General features: G+C 42.6%; 1 protein-coding gene across 1 annotated transcript in view; it reads left to right on the top strand.

The window, feature by feature from the left end:
- The window catches only part of ASPSCR1 (ASPSCR1 tether for SLC2A4, UBX domain containing), a 41,001-nt gene that overhangs the window by 7,527 nt on the left and 17,124 nt on the right, over positions 1-16,350 (top strand). The window contains exons 5-10 of the mRNA XM_054393825.1: positions 3,232-3,289; positions 4,174-4,247; positions 5,010-5,448; positions 12,095-12,234; positions 14,536-14,617; positions 15,452-15,518. Of these exons, the coding sequence (XP_054249800.1) occupies positions 3,232-3,289; positions 4,174-4,247; positions 5,010-5,448; positions 12,095-12,234; positions 14,536-14,617; positions 15,452-15,518 (860 nt within the window). The remainder of the gene's footprint in view (positions 1-3,231; positions 3,290-4,173; positions 4,248-5,009; positions 5,449-12,094; positions 12,235-14,535; positions 14,618-15,451; positions 15,519-16,350) is intronic.

Here is a 16,350-nt window from a genome sequence, read left to right as displayed (position 1 = left end):
TCATAAGACACAGCTGTTCTTTTCTGCCCTCTGGAAGCAGAGCTCACGTTTGGATGCAAACTTTGCAAGCAGCAGCAGGGCTGCATGTGACTGTCACAGAACAAGCTGCATCTGTAGCCATCTATACAGATTTCATGGGCTCTGCTGCTCTTCAGTGTGTATTGACTCAGTTGACTAACTAGTCAGCTAGTTGTTGACTTTTACCAAATCCTTCCTTTAACTTTCCAACTGGAGATGTTTTCCTGGAATACTCAGCTGCTGTAAGTGCGTGAGGGGAAATATTCTAAATCCACTGGAATTTCCCCTGGGTTTCCAGCGTCCATCTTGGCTAATTGGGTCTGAAGAAGGTCTGGAAGCTATTGTAAGGCTGCTCCTCCTCTCAGCGTGCGGCAGTCCTTGCACAAGATGTTTACAGGCCCTGTCAGATCACTACATGAAGGAATCTAATCTGCTTGCCGTTGCCCTTCTGAAGAGCAGCACATCAAAGAAATGACAGTGTGTTTGATGTGTGTGCTTGCCTCAGTGAATGCATGTAACGGATTAACAGCAGCTGGAGGAGGAGCCTGCGAGCTTCCAAGAGTTATACAAAAATAAGTCTCTGGGGGATCTTTCCTTGGCGTCTGTTCTTACAGAGACTGGTTAAGGGCACAAGCGTTGTAGACCCTTTTAGCATGAGGCCTGGGAGAGAACTGTTGCTTTTCTCTCTCCCATTCTTGCCTGCCTGGCAGCTTCAGCAGCTTTGTAGACCCGTTCTCCACAGAATGGGTTGCAGTCTGGATACTTGCAGACAGTTTTAACAACGACCGTGACTCTTTGCTACTTTTGTGGTATCATTCATGAAGTTCAGATATTTTCCATACGTTTTCAGAAGACTCTTCAATCCAAAGAGTTGTTTGGATTGAATTGGAAAGTAGTTTTGAAAGGTGAATGAAACTAGGTTGTGTAAGTCAAACTGTTTTCTTCTCTTACAGGTTTATATAGTTAGGACATGTTCTGTTCTGCCTTGGCTTCTCGCTTCCTAAATGGTGATCATCCACCTTCCCTGATAGGCAACTTGAGATTCAAGCTTTTATTCCTCTAGGCTGTTTCATTTGGCTTTTTGTGATTCTGTGCTGTTTCCTCCATATCTCATCAGTCCCTTATCTTTTGTGCACTTCAATCAGGGATTCCTCTAGGGATACAGCTGATCCTGATTGGAAGCGAAATCTATTGAAGATAAGGTAGAGATCAGTAGCTCTCTTGGATTGTCTGGAAAAGTCTGAGCACACATGGTCTGCTATGGTGTGCTAAAGGTAGTCTCTTAGGTGCTGTTTTGTTCCCATGTTCCAATCAAGAGACAAGATTTACTTTTCCCCCCCTCCCGCCTTTCCTCATCAAGCATTGGTGTTTGGAAGTTACTGCTGTGAAAGGAGTGAAGGAGGTTGGAGCCTGGGTCTTTAATTGTAAGGTTATGCTCGTTCTATATCAGGTACTTAATCTCTTCATTCCTGGCAAAGTGTTGTATATGGCTTTCTGTCCTTGACAGAGGATAAGCACAAACGGTGACAGACCTATCCTAGTGTTGTTCTGGTGGTTCATCTTGAGTTAGGAAGTTAACCATTTCATAATCTGAAGCTTAAATGTGTGATAGTTTGGATGCTCTGGGTGTGTCTGTTGCTTTCTGCACAATGGGATTTGATGCAGTGGCTGGGCGAAGTCTTCTGAAAGAATGGTATCTCAGGACTATAAACCCCTTGTGATCTATTGCAGCTAGTCTGGAAGTAGTTCTCAGCCCCTGACTTCCCTAAACCAGACCCGACCCTCAGGACTGGTTTTACAGGTTAGTCTGTTTGGATTTGCTAACTGTAGAGTGGAGCTTCTCAGTTTCATTGTGACTCACCTTGTCCCATATCACCATGCTGTTGCATGCTTTATTTAGGGAGTTTTATGTTTTAACCTCTAGATCGAGACAGGAGACAGATTTACAATTAAACCAAACAGAAGTTTCAGTTCTGGTCTGTGCTTAACAGGTTTGCTCCTCCACATCCTCCATCTAGAAATCTTAGATGTGCTCTTACTCTTGGGGATTATTCAAGGATTGAGTATCATAATTTTCTAGGTGGCTCTCTCAATCCTGAGTGACTTCTAGTTCCAGCTGTTTCACTTCCATCTCATTGAAGCTGAGTTTTGAGTCTAAATGTGAAGGTTTTTGATGAATATTCCTGGAGCTTAATGGCTATTTCCTTTCATTTTCCGCTCTGTAGGCTGCCTGCCTCCTTCACTGTTCAGTTTGTTTTGATACTTTGTGCTAGGTTAAATAGATTCGTGTTAAAATATTATGTAAGCCATTGATTGTGTATATTCTTCCAGGCTGCCCATCTGTGATGTATTTTGGGTGTCATGGAAAGACTGCATAAGATAATATTGGCAAAGCTATTGTTGTTAATTAGAACATCATGATGATACATAAGATTATTGGAACTGCTGCACTGAAAGTAGTAAGATGCATTGGGGTGTGCAGACTCTTCTGAATTGCTTATCTAGAGGAAAATGGGATGAGTGACATCTTTTCAAGAGTAGCATCTTACATTGTCCTCTGCACGTGGCCTGTCAGCAGTTTGCATCACTGCTCATGTGTGTCCTTCCTCACTGAAATGCTTAATGTGGGTTGATCTTTACTTTGTCTACAGCAGCAGCCTTTCTTTTGGCTTTATTTTGTCCGTGGTCTCCAGAATCTGAAAGCTTCTGCTGTTTCTCTTTCATCTGTCTGATAGTAGGACAGACAAACTCTTTGTCCTCTGATGATTTGCTTTGGAGCAGTATTTCATTGTGTTTGTTGCTATGAATACATGGACCTGTCCCCAAGGAAAGTGCAGTCTAAACTATAATAAACTTATTTAACTGAGTTAATACTTACTCTTTTTAATTCCTTATCGAGTCATGATTCAGGTCAGGTACTGAGGCATGTGATGTGCTCAAATTTCTCTAGTAAAAGAAACTAATTTGAGAATTAACTTCTCTCTCCTTTGTTTTTAAAACTTTTGGGGCTGCTTTTAGGCAACAGTGAAGGGATCAGAGCAAATTATTTACCTTACGTCTAATACTGACTCTGTGAACTGTGTAATGGTTTTTGCTGGAGGAACACAGAGGAGAGTGTTACTAGCTAATTTAATTCCTTGCTGTTGCTCTACATTGGTTTTGGAGGGAGTGGACTGTCCTGCAGATGCTACAATATTTTGCTTTTTATTGCAGGGAGTTTATGGAACAGCATGGTGAATTCTCTCCAGTCTGTATTTACATGCGAGATGAGGTAAGTCAAAAAAAGTCTTTTCTCCTTCTGTCTCTTCTCTTTCTGTCCTAAAAAATAAGAAAAACTCAGCTCAGCTTTCCAACCTGGAAAGTGTTTCTTTTGAACTTGCTTGAGAGGGGAAGTAGAAAAATGTTGGTCTTTTCAAAGCATGACGTGTCTGTATGGAAAAAAGCTCTCTTGGAACGTAACCCTGGGCCGTTTAGACCTCCGAGCCCATAAAATGAGCTCAATGACCTGTTTGTGTTTTTCTTTCCAAGTTCTTTTAAAGCTCGAGTCAAAACAGTGGTTTCATTTTAATAAATATTTGCCTTTCTCTGTGTTTTGATCTTTCACTGTTAATGTTTTGTTTAATATTTTGTATGTGCGTATTATGGAATTCGCTCTCCCTAGCTGTCCCCTTCACTTCCCACTGACCTCTGTGGACAGATCATCTTTATTCTGGAACAGGCCATTACAAGCAGATGGGAGGTGTATGTAATGAAATCTGAGACGTTGCCTGTGATTTACATTCTGACATAAAAACAATGCCTTGCTGAGGCCAGATCTGATTTGGATGTAGGTGTGGGATGGAAGTATAGATAGGCCATCTTCCACTGAGATTATTTTACAAGCAGTGAATTTGGTGAAGCACTACAGGTGAATGCAGATGGATTGAGGTCTCATTTCCACTGGCAGAAAGCGTGGTTTAGGCTGTTTCTGGTGCTGTGTGGTGTTTGTTTTGATACAGGATTCTTTCTAGAAAGAGCACTTTAAATGTTCACTCAGGTAGGCAGCTGCCATGGCAGCCGGGGGGTGGAATTAGATGATCCTTGGGGTCCTTTCCAACCCTGACAATTCTATGATTCTGTGATTCTCTTAATTGCTTCCCCTGTTTTTTTTTGCAGATAACAGGGAAAGAGGCTCTAGAGAAGATGACACTGAAGTCACTTGGCCTGACTGGAGGCAGTGCCATAATCAGGTTAGGAGGAGCAAAGTTTGGATTCTTTATTTTTCCTTTCCACTCTGGTGGTGAATTTGTTTTGTTTCAAATACACACACGCACACAAAAAGACAAACATCGCGCACTCGGTAATTAGTGTATTTGCCTGTTTATCTGAAACTGCTGCCCAGATGTGCTTCCCACAGCTGTAGATGCTGGCACTGACCAGTCAGGAGCAGATTAAAGGGGCTTGTTTGTGTCCTTTTCCTTTTTTCTCTCTCTCTCTTTTTTTTTTTCTTTTTTTCATGAGTGAAACAGACAAATCAAAGTTAACAGTTTCTCTGAGAGGACATTCATTTACCACTTCATTCTTCTCTGCTTTAGATTTCAGGCATTAACCTCCCAGTCCTTGCAGTGCCTTCTGCTGACTGTTTGGGAGGGTGAGGTGAGGGTCAATGGTAGCCTTTCTTCTAGCCAGTTCTGTGCAGTCTGTATGATGGCAGGAGTGAATAGAAGCTGTGCTTTACAACTGACTGCTGTTATTTCCTGGAAGGCAGCTTTCTTCCTGTGGAGTGGGTAGTTCCTGTTAAATTTTTTAACACAAGCCCCTGATGTCCCCACTCCTAACTTCAGAGCACTTGGAGCTCATTCTATGTCGGTATCTGGAAGAAGCAAATCATCAAATTAGGGGTATATTTGAGTCTAGCTGTTTTTATTTGTCATAGTCATATTGAGAATGAGGAGGACAGTACTGTTATGATAAATTTTATTGTTTTTATTCCTTTTGATGTCCTCTTCAAGAGTTGTCATGAAGAAATGCAGTTCTTCTGTTCAAGAGGAATCAGTGGGTGCCACGGTGCCGTGCAGTGAGCAGACACTGAGGCCAGGCACTATTGAAGGAGCAGAGGATGTGTCCCTACCTCAAGCAAACACATTCCCAAAGGACCTGGACCACAGGGATGTGGCCATGTCTTTAAACAGCTGCACAGACAAGCAAAACTCGATTAGGGAATCTCATGCCAGTTTGGAGGAGCTGTGCCCTTTCTCAGAGCCTGAGTCTACCCCATTTGTCCCTTTCTCTGGAGACGGACAGCGTCTGGGGGACTCTCCTGTAGCTGCACCATCTCTTGGGTTAGATTCTCCATCTTCAAAGCTGCCAACAACTTCTTCCAGCCCTGGAGGCCCTTCTAAGCCAAAGAAGTCTAAGAACAGCCAAGAACTGCAAAAGGAGCAAGAACAGGTAAGGGAAAATTTATTTGCAGTGAGAGCTTTTTTTATCCTGTCTTGCCTGAGGCTGAGCTCCTGCAAGGAAAAAGATGTTTCCATATTTAAGACTTTTTCCTCCATAATATAGGGTTAGGTGCCTGGTGACACACAGTTCTGCCAGGAGTCCAGTAAGGAAATACTGCATTTGGGACAGTTTACTATAGGAAACGTGAAGGATGGAAATTTAAGATTTTACTGTCCAGAGGCAAGCAAAGCTTTGAACCTTGATGATACCAAAGAGCTTCAATCTCTCTACTTCAAACTCCCTGCAAATTTCATTAACAGATGTCCACTTTGTCACCTGATCCTTGGGTACTTGTCCTTCTTTTTAAAGTGCTCTCTGCTGTGTAGTTTTGCTAAAGATGATCAGAGTTTGCTCAAACTTGTGTTTTATAGTACTTTGAAGGTGCTTCCTTCTTATTGTGACTGACATACCTCCCAGATCACACAGAAGGTATAAGCTTGGCAGAGTTTTACCTATGGAAATTGATCATTTTTTGAACTTGCTGTAGGACTGTCCTAGAAGCAGAATTGGTCTTCATGGGTTTGTGGCAATTTGGTCCCATGGCTTCCAAGATCTGAGAAGATGGTCAGAGTTTCTAACTCTTAGGCTGAAGGGTGTGCTCAGATTTCTTGTCTGAGCCTTTCTGTGGAATGTGGAACTCCATAGTAAAGCTATTGCAAAAGCAGTATTCCGTGCTGGTGGTTGTTACCATGTGCTTCCTTAGAGTTCCTTCTGCCTGTGGTCACTCTGACTGACATGTCACCGAAAGAGTTAGACTAGGTGGTAGAATGTAAGGGATATAGATCTAGGAGAGGAATTTTTCAGCTACAATTGTGTCTTGCCAAGACTTTAATATTTGAAAAAACCCAAATCTGGACCTTTTCTTTTCCTTTCAGTCTAGTCCCATCCCTTCTGTGACTCTTAACTGTCTTAGTATTGCAGATGAAGCAGAAACCTTCCATCCTTTTCCTTATTTCTGCTTGCATATAAAAGTGTTATGTCTTGTTCTGAAATACCCTGCTTCTTAAATAAAGTCTAACCCTCTCTAATCCTTTTTCCAGAAAGACAAATTGCACATCTGTCATCATTGTTGATGCCTCTGAAATAAAACTGTATTGGTTAAAATTAAAAATGCTTTAGCCCATGTATAGATTCCAGAACTGATGGTCTGGGAGTGCTGTGATGCTAAATAATAGTGTTAAATATGCTTAATAGGATTTCTATAGGGGGATTGAATGCCTTCAGCAAGGTTGGATATTTCTGGAAAGCAGTGTAAAATGAAGCTCAGGAGGCATATAAACTTGTAACTTACTCCACTTTATTGTGTGTTGGGAGCTTCACATCCTGGAGTCTCTATGACAAGCTCTTTCCCTTTCCCCTTCACTACACACGTCATCACTAGGGCTCGCTTTAGTGGTCAGAGATCCCCTTTGTTGTTTCCCACCCTTTAGTACCTCCTAGAGTTGGGAGTTTGTATTTATCTCTGGTTCTGATCCAGCCATGAGATTAAACAATAGAAAACCTTAAGTAGAGAAAGAAGAGGCTGCTTGATGAGGTTCAGAGGGAGCTTTATCCAGGAGGAATTTAGCAAGACTATGTGTATGCTCTCATGTTGATGTAGAGATTCTACTGGCTTGACTTCTTTGTGGTTGCAGTCCATTCTTGATGAACTTCTGAATTGCTCAGGAGCAGAGGACAGACGGAAAAGAGTCTGGAGCAGTTACAAATATAGCAGAAAGAGGCCTTGCCAACCAATTGGTGAATATTTCAATGTATTAGAAACATGTTTGAGTCCATCTAATCACTGTTGTTTAACTTTGACCTTGATCAGCCTCCACAGGAAGACCTAAACAGTGGCAGGGTGATTTGTCCAGTCTAATGTGCTGCTTGCTTCAATCATACTCTTACCTATGAGGGATTTGGAAAGGAAGAATTTCAGTTGTGTCTGAAAAGGAAGGAAGAAGTGCAAGGGTTTGTGGCAATGTTTTTCACCAGTGGAGAGACACAACTCATTTTAGCATTCTGCTGGCTACAGCTTAATGTGAAGTTGTGCAGTTGGCCGAAGGACTCTCGTGATCCAGCATCTTAGAACTGCAGTCCAGTTCAAACCACTCAGAGGCACTTCTGGAGCCAGTTTCCCTTCCAGTTTGAGAGCAGCTTTGGAAGCAGCTGCAGATTCTGTTGGGGGGGTTCTGCCCTTGTGTTAAACAGCATGTGATTTTGACTGCTGCTTTCAAGCCCTTTGATCTCTGGTGCTTTTGCCGCTGATTGATTACATTTTGTTCCCTCCTCCATTCCTGCCATCCTCTGCTCTCCTTGCTCTCAGCAGCAACAACAGAGCAGGGCTAGCCACATGGCATCTGCTTTTTGTCCCTTTTCAGTCCCGAGGAAAAAACCCAAAACAAAACAAATTATTTTTAAACATCAAAGGTCCATTTTTGTAAAAGAATCTTCCCATTAATGCTTTGCCTGTGTGTGGTTTTTGAAGCTGAAGAGAGAGGCTGGATAAAATCTGTGCCGGCGTCCCTTCATTTCTTGGGCTGAAGATGGCTTACAGACAGCTGCATGCTGACTTTGATGTCAGAACATTAATTATTAGAAGGTAACTTTACACCAGATTGCCCATGAGATTAGAGCTCCCTGAGGTGGTGGGGAGAAGGTAGGTCTCCAGGGAGAGCTTGCTGCTGTGGAAAGCACAACTGCCACTACTTTCACTTGAAATAAAAGTTTTCCTCAACTTACCTGTTTACGTGGGTCCAGGTTGGTGATCAGTGACCAGTATTCTTCCTGACACCTGGCTTTATCACATACACTGCCTTTAGACACTGCTGTGAGTAATGGTTCAGCCCACTGCTGAGAAGTGCCTAACAGCTCAGCTTTCGAAGTAGAGACTTTGAAGAGTGAAGGTGACAAACTGTAATGCAACATCTTTGGCTTCTGAAAGCTATCACTGACAGAAATACGACAGCAAAATGCAGAGAAGGTCAGAACTGCTGTATGGTGGCTGTGTATTGTTACAGCAGGTGGTTACCTTTTGTCATGGAAAGACAGAAGCTACAAGATGTATAGTGGACTGGGAAGTGAGTTGGTGTCCCTAGTAGCCTCCTTTTTGTAAATTGCTGCAGAAAGGTAGCTTTTGGATTCTATCTGTGCTTTAGGGATGTTGGTGACACATTAAATAAGGCTATGTTGAGAGTACTGGGATTCAGAGAGTCTTAATTGGAATTCCTAACTGAGCAGATGGTGGTGGATGAAGAAGGAGGAACAGGATGATGGTTGGACTCTGAGAAAAGAGAACTGGTAGAGTAACAGGAATGGATACCTCTTCCTAAGGAGTGTTTCCTATATCTTTAAGGAGGCCAGATGTATGGTTTCTTCCACAGGGTGTTAAGTACATGTCAGAAGAGAGATTATGTGGCAATCTTTGCATCCTCAGAGGCAAAATGATGATGTCTTTCGGTTGCTAAGCAGTGCTTAGCAGACACTTTGTGCTGCCCTTCTCTGATCAGATCCTGTTGTGCAATTCTGGAATAGAGTTGCAGAAACTCTGACTCAAACCACCTGAATTATGTTTCACAAATACTCATTACAGCTCTTTCCAGGGGTCACACTTTGCTTTTGGGGTTAGCTGAAAATTTAATTAGGGAATTTTTACTTGTGTATTTTTGCAGCTTTATTTAGATGTGCACAGATCTGCCCCTCCTTCTGTACAGAAAAGTGTAGTTCTTCATGTTGAGTAGTAGCTAAGTAATGTGTCTTGATTTGGAAGTTAAAATATTCATCATTGGCTAGGGAAACAGATAGAATTACAGGCCTGGGAGCTAAAAGGTGACCATGTGTCTGTGGGGTCATTACAGGTATCCTACAGGAATGAAATGGGGACATCTTGGCTGCATATAAGTTGGAGGTCAAGAATAGGGTGTTTGTGTCTGGGCAGTAGTGGATTTTGTCTCACAGCATGTAGGGTAGTCTGGGGAATGGCTCTAGCGGGCATGTTCCTGGCTGCCCATTTGTGGTACCTTGTTGGCAGTGGAGATCCATTTGCTTGACCAAAGATGTCTGGAAAGCAACACTTGAATGATGGTTCTAACATCCAGTGGTCTGAAGCAGAGAACACACAGCAAGGAAGAGTGGTGAATCCTTGGGACTGGATACATGTCTGCTTTCTGCTGTCTTATGATTTCTGAAGTCTTAAGCTACTACCATGGTTTGGTACTAACTGATGCTTTCCTTGTGGAATCCTGCTACTGTTAGGATTGGCTGAAGTGCCAGTAATGGTAAGTTTAGGATTTGCTAATGTAGACATTGGAATTCTCTCCATTGTATCCCAGCACCCCTCACAACATACCATAGGACATTCTTGCTCAGTCTTTTTTAAGAAGTCTATTTTCAGGATTTGTGTGTGTGTGTGTGTTCAGAATGAAATGAAACTTCAGCCTGTTTGAAGAGATTGAAGTACACCTGGTCACTGGGGAGGCCTGATTCATTCCCCTCTGGCCTCTGACTTTGACCTGACCTTACTAGACCAGCTGCAGGCAGCAGTTAGGGCTGCTGTGCAACAGGCCCTTTCCCAGAGGGTGGCTCTGCACGCTCAGGATCACTCCTGTAGCACTGGACATTCATCCCCCTGAGCCCCGGGAAAGCTGCAATCAGGCTCCTTCACCCACTAGTTAGAGCTGACCCTGCTCAACTTTCTAAAAGTAGCCAAGGGTCCCACCCACACAACCTCACTCTTCTAATTTCTCAAATTACCCTTTAGTGCCCACAAGCAGAGTGAACATTGCCTTGTAATTTGTGTTGTCTTTGACAATTGAGGGAGACTCCTTGCTCCCAAGGGGCCTGTGCCTGGGGGAAGGGAAAGTGGATGGAACAGATGGAAGGAGGACATTCAGGCATTACAGAGGATTGGAAAAAGTATGTGAGGGGATAAGGGGAGAATAATTGACCTTGGGTTTGTTCATAGAACCTAGAGCTGTGTTAGGCTGGCAGCTGATGGTACAGAAATGCTGTATTATCAAAGGTTTTGTTCTCAGGGAGCTCTTCAGTCATGGACTGCTTCCCCCCTGCATCCCCTGTCGCTTGCAGCACACTGTTTGTTTTCAGATTCTATGTGTTCAAACGTTTCTGTGATTTAAAAAGGTTGAATTGTTCAGGAGCCAATAGGTGTAGCTGCCTCTGGTGTGTTTGACACCGGCAGTGGTTTGTGTTCGCATACTGACACAGCTGCTGCTTCTGACGTCAGGGAAAGCAGCCAGTATCTAACCTTTCCTAAACTGGGAGGGATCCATAATGTCACTCTGCCTTCAGGGACAGCCAGTGATGTTTGTCTACTAAGCTGGGGGGAGGGTGCTGGGGGTTTGGTGTGGTTTGGGTTTCTTGGGGGTTGTGGGGTTTGGTGTGTTTTGTTTTTGTTTTTTAGTAACTGCAACCACAGTTATGGGCCTGGGCACAACTGTGCTGAAAGGTTTGCTGTGCTGATACCCAGCTCCTGCTCTGGAGGCAGGAGGAGCAGAGTGGCCAAGCTGCCTGTGAGCTGCTGTGCTGGTGATAGGAACCTTGTCTGTTTGAGCTGTGTGCTGCCTGAAGGGCCTGCCCTCAGCACCTGGAGCAGGGAGAGCAACCAGTGAATGCATTAAATGCCTTTATTGCAACAGTGAATGCATCTAAGGAACTGCTCTGCTCACATCTGTCTCCTTTGCTTGCAACAAAGGCAGGTTTCAGTGCTAACTACTTTGTAAGTGCAAAACTAAAGGGTTTTTACTATTCAAGGGAGTTTTCTGCATATCAGAAACCAGGTTAAAATTTTGAAACGTGGACAATGAAACTCTGCAGTGGCAGAGAAACTCCTTCTGAGTTCAGGGAGCTCAACAGGTCAAGAACTACCTTTCCAAAGCAAAGTATTGCTCTCTAGAGTAAGATGAAAGGGTGTGAGCCCAAGTTGGGAACTTGATACTGTTGGCTCTTTGGAAAGACTTTTGAATGTGAACAGAAGATACAACGTGACCCAGGAGTGCATGGCAGATGGAAAACTCAGAAGGGCAGATTGTAGGACAAAGAATAGCACCTGTGTAAGTCGTGTGCTGCTGTAGAATGGACACTAAGAAAGAAGGTTTAGAATAGAGCAGAGAGGGGTACCTTATGGTTTTGGGACAGGAGTAACCTCTGAGTACTTGTTACAAGCTACTAACCAGGTAGAAATATGGTTCAGCTGCAAAATACCATTGTATTGTAAGTGAAGAGATTCCACAGGCACTCCCTGGAAAGGAGTCCCCTCCTCTTATATTAAGTGAGTGCTGAGGTTGTTACCCTGGGCTTTCTATACTGATGGTGGAGAGCAGCTAACTCCTCGTGTGACTCATTTGTCTATAGATTGCTTGTTGGGAGGAATTATGCCCCATGCTCTATCAATTATAAAGAGTGACAGCACTGGCAGCCTCTGTCTTACTGGTCTGATCTTAGTGACATGAATTCCACACTAGTGATTGTATTTCAATTTCCCAATGCTGTTCTCTTGTGTTTTGTTTTTTATGGTGTTTTTTTTTTTTTTTCCAGGAACTTCATGGCATAAGCAGAGCAATGCATTTAAGACTGATCAAAGCTTATTTTTATTCTGTAGCTTGTAGAAAGAGAGCCAATTGTGTGTCACCTGGACCTATTAGAACCACTACCTGCTGCCCCAGAAGAGCTTCCTGATGAGTTTTTTGAAGTCACAGTGGATGATGTACGGAAACGTTTGGCACAGCTGCGGAGTGAGAGGCAAGTTCCCTTTCTGCTGGCTCCTGAGATTGCTCCATATCCTTTTGCTGAGCAGAGTGACACTATGCACCTATAGCTGGCTGTGATCTCTGGGTAAAGGCTCATAGCTAAATTACTGGGTGTGGCATTAGTGATCAGCACTGGAAATCTCTATCCTTTATGCCATCTGACTTCAAGGGTTATGTCCTGTTGCTGTGGCAGAACCCGCATTTTTGTGTGAATCAGTGAAGCACTTGTGAAACCTTTATCTCATGTGCCTGAATGCTGAAAAATCTCACCTCACCTTTCTTTCTTTCCTTCTTACTACTTCTGAAATAGAAGCTGCTGCCTTTGGATTGTGATGTGCTTGTTTCTGCTAGAGGCCCAAAACAGTGGTCAGCTTCTACTGCCTGTTTGGATCTGACTTCATGTTAGCTACTAGGAATCTGTGACTTGTGATAGACAGATGTATGAACACAACGATCTAAGCTTCCCAAGAAGAAATCCCACTGCCTTCAATAGTAGCTAGTGGAGTTTTCAGCCGCTAAGAAACACCTTGTATTTTGAGTAACAGAATTAACCTTTTATTAGACCTCATCAGAAAAGACCAAAATTGAGACATTTACCCAAATGGGAATAAGGCAAAATCAAACTTAGCCACAAATCAAGATGTGAAAATGTTTGGAACACACACATAGAGGGAGAAGAAGTATAGGCAGCTGGATTAACTGAGTCTCTCACTGTTCAAGTAGCTTACTGTCAAATATTCATGATTTTACTGTTTTACTCTTCCAGTTCTGAGCTAAAAAAATCAAGAGAAACTAGCTTCCCTATCACAACCACGTTTTGCTGTCTATATGTCCCTTAAAGAAAGTAATTTCATGAATGTACATAGTTTCAAGTGGATCAAAATATTCCTTTAAAATTGCAAGCATTCTCTGAGACTGTGGGACAGCTTACTTTGCACTCTAACCAAGTCTGAGTTGAAATTTTTACTTAGAGCTGATTTTTTTTCCCCACAGGCCACTGAAATCCACATGAGTACACAGATTGGCCTGAAAATTACTCTTCTGCTTGGCCTGAAAATTGCTCTTCTGCTTGTGGGTCTGGAGTATTTAGTGGTACAAATGTAGGATCATTTGGTTGGGGGTTACTGGAATACAGGCCCCTCAAAAAAAGACCTAATTTCCAAACTTGCTGATGCTTGTAATCCCTGTTCCCCTTACAACCAGGGATAAAAATAAAGGCAAGTTGCACATGAAACTGATACCAGTTGGCTTCTGATCTCAGCTGCTGAATCTTAACAAAAGCTATCTGCATATAATGCAATAATTTAAATGCAAATGCAATTAGAATTTAATTCTGACTTCATGAAGAGCTGAGAATTGGTGTGAATCGGCAGTTGAGGAAAGAAGGAATGGAGAGGGTTAGTTTCATGTTTTCAGGTTGTGAAGTTGACATTTTCAGAGCATCTTGGAGTGTGGTGTACCAGGGACAGTTGGTGAAGTTAAGCCTGTAGTTGTTTTGTTCAACAGCTGTTCCTGAGATACTGGGATGCTTCTTAAAAATAAAAAGAAGCCCTTCAAACTGTATAGGTGTAAGAGATTAACTGGTAAATAGTTGTGCAGAATGGCATGATCAAATGTTTCACCAAGATCTAGCCTAGTAAATTGTTTCTTCAGAACTAAGTGTAAACAGGGAAAAGGGACTAAAGCTGAAGATGGGATCTGTTGGATCTAAGTGTAATTCTTTACTTACAGGAAAATACATAGTTATTTTCTTGAAGTTACTGTTTGATTTTGAATACAGGTGGATTTTTTTCACCCACTACTTTTAAAGCACAGTCTACAGTTCTTGAATGATCTGAAACTTCTCATTTTCACTTTGTTTCCCTGTTGCTAATTAATACCCATTAATTTCCTGTGCCAGCACTGATTTTCAGCTTCAGTAGCTCTTCTCCCTCCCTGGAGTAGTCATGTCCCATTTCTGTCTCTGTTTTTTTTTCAGATTACTAAGTCCATCTCTTCTTAGGCAGTCTAAGCAAACATTCTCCCATTCTTGTTAGTATCTTTTCTGGCATCTGGCATAGTGAACTTATTTTAAAAGCTGTACAAGACAAACAAGTTTCTGCAGTGCTGCTGCTCAGTAGTTCCATGTATGAGATTTTTGTGTAGAAACCACAGGAGGTGGGGAAAATGCTGTGAGGGATACATGGAAGAGTTGAGCAGTTCTCATCAGCCCTGCTTGGGCCTTTCACTTTCTTCATAAAAACACATCTTAAAATTACAGAAGTGACAGCTTGTCTTCTTCCCATGTATCTAGGAAACGTCTGGAAGAAGCTCCACTGATGACAAAATCTTTGAGGGAGGCTCAGCTGAAGGAAAAGTTAGAGCGCTACCCAAAGGTAGGCTTTGTTCTTTTTCCAGTCCTTCTGGCTAGACCAGACTTGGCAGTTGAGTAACTTTGGGAATCAGTTGTGATCAACAGGATCTTGAGGGAGATTTTTCAATTTTCTGCCCCTGTTAATTGTTTGTGTGGACTTGTATAACAGTTGTAGCATGTAAAACCAGGTGTCTCCTAATGATCTGGTGAGTGGCAGGCAGTGTAGCTCCTTTTATTTCGGTCCAGATGTTTTAAACCCCCTATGTGCACATATCAGTCTGTGTGACTGAACTTTCCTGACTGGCTCTTCTCTGTAGGCTTTAGCATTTTGGTAGTATCTTACTACAGATTAAATGAGAAAATGTTACAAATTGGACATCTCTTACCCTGTAAATAAGATCCTATGCAGTTTTTGTCTTTGGTAATCTATTGCAAAAAGACCAGGAGATTAAGTTCACAAATTAAGTGGCTTTTGACCAATGCTGGAAATAGAATTATAGGAGTTAGTTCAGATGTATGGCAGGAGGATCCCTACTGCTGTGGGCACCTCAGGATGCTGATACTCCATCTCTACCTTTCTACAGGTGACTTTCTACTTTTGTTTGTGCATCACTTAGCACAGGGAGCTCCTACTGTCTGAGTGTGTGCTGCAGCATCATACATCATGCTGTTTCTGTAGATAACTCTCTTACAGCCTTTGAAAGCCCAACAGCCCATGTCCTCTGAGGAGCTGCACACTGATTGCAGCTCGGATCTCCCCATTTAAAACCAAACTTGCTTGCAGATTCTAAGCCAAGCTTGGGTGTTACTGAACAGCCATAAACAGCTGACCTAATGTGCTTTGCCTCTGACTTAGGTGGTGTTGAGAGTCCATTTTCCAGACCGTCATGTTCTGCAGGGGTTCTTCTGTCCTAATGAAACTGGTAAGAGCAACCCCCACTTCAGTCTGGGTACCTGCAGCTATCCTCTCTCATCATGGATCAGTTACATGACAAAAGAGAGTGGTTCTGTCCAGGGAAATTATACTGCTCTGAAAAAGCAGCAGTCACTAGTTAACACTCCTTACTGAGCTCCTGAATGGGATGAGAGAAGAGTCTGGGAAATTAACTAACTTAAAAGGAATTTATTTCCAGGACTACTTAGAGACTGTCAGGCTACTGAATGGCAAAATACTTGTGCTCGGGAAACTGTCCTGCTTGATATTTCATTGTTTGTGTCCAAATGGTGTCTTCCTGAGATGAGTTTGGGCACTTCTCTATGTTAATGCTTAAAAAGTTTGGGGCAAAAACCAACACACCTTCCTCCAATCCAAAACAAACCCAAAAAATTGGGAAGAAGGGAAAGAAGTGGCTTCACTTGCTGCAGTAAGAATAACAGAGGACAAGCCTTTTTGTCTCCCTCAGTTCACGAAAGTCACTCAGACCATACACCAGGTAGCACTTGCTCTTGTTACTGGAGCTCCTCTTATTCTCAGCTGGCAATGATGGTTACCCACATAATTATTGATGCTTCTATATGGACCAAGAACTATTAATTAGTTACCAGAGTCTCACTTGGCTGGTCTCTGCAAATCTTGCAGCTGCTTTTGGGTTTCCTAGGAAGAACTTCACTGGCATCCTTAGATTTTCCTGACAGACCAGCATGTCTAAATGGGATTTTTTTTTTTCTCCAAGACATTTATAATGATAACAGTGTTCTTTGGAGGAAAAGGTAATCTGCAGACATTGTAGAGTGCAGTTCTGCTGTTACAGGTTA

The sequence above is a fragment of the Indicator indicator genome, chromosome 29 (assembly GCF_027791375.1).
Source record: "Indicator indicator isolate 239-I01 chromosome 29, UM_Iind_1.1, whole genome shotgun sequence".
Taxonomy (NCBI): domain Eukaryota; kingdom Metazoa; phylum Chordata; class Aves; order Piciformes; family Indicatoridae; genus Indicator; species Indicator indicator.
This window is presented reverse-complemented; position numbering and strand designations above follow the sequence as displayed.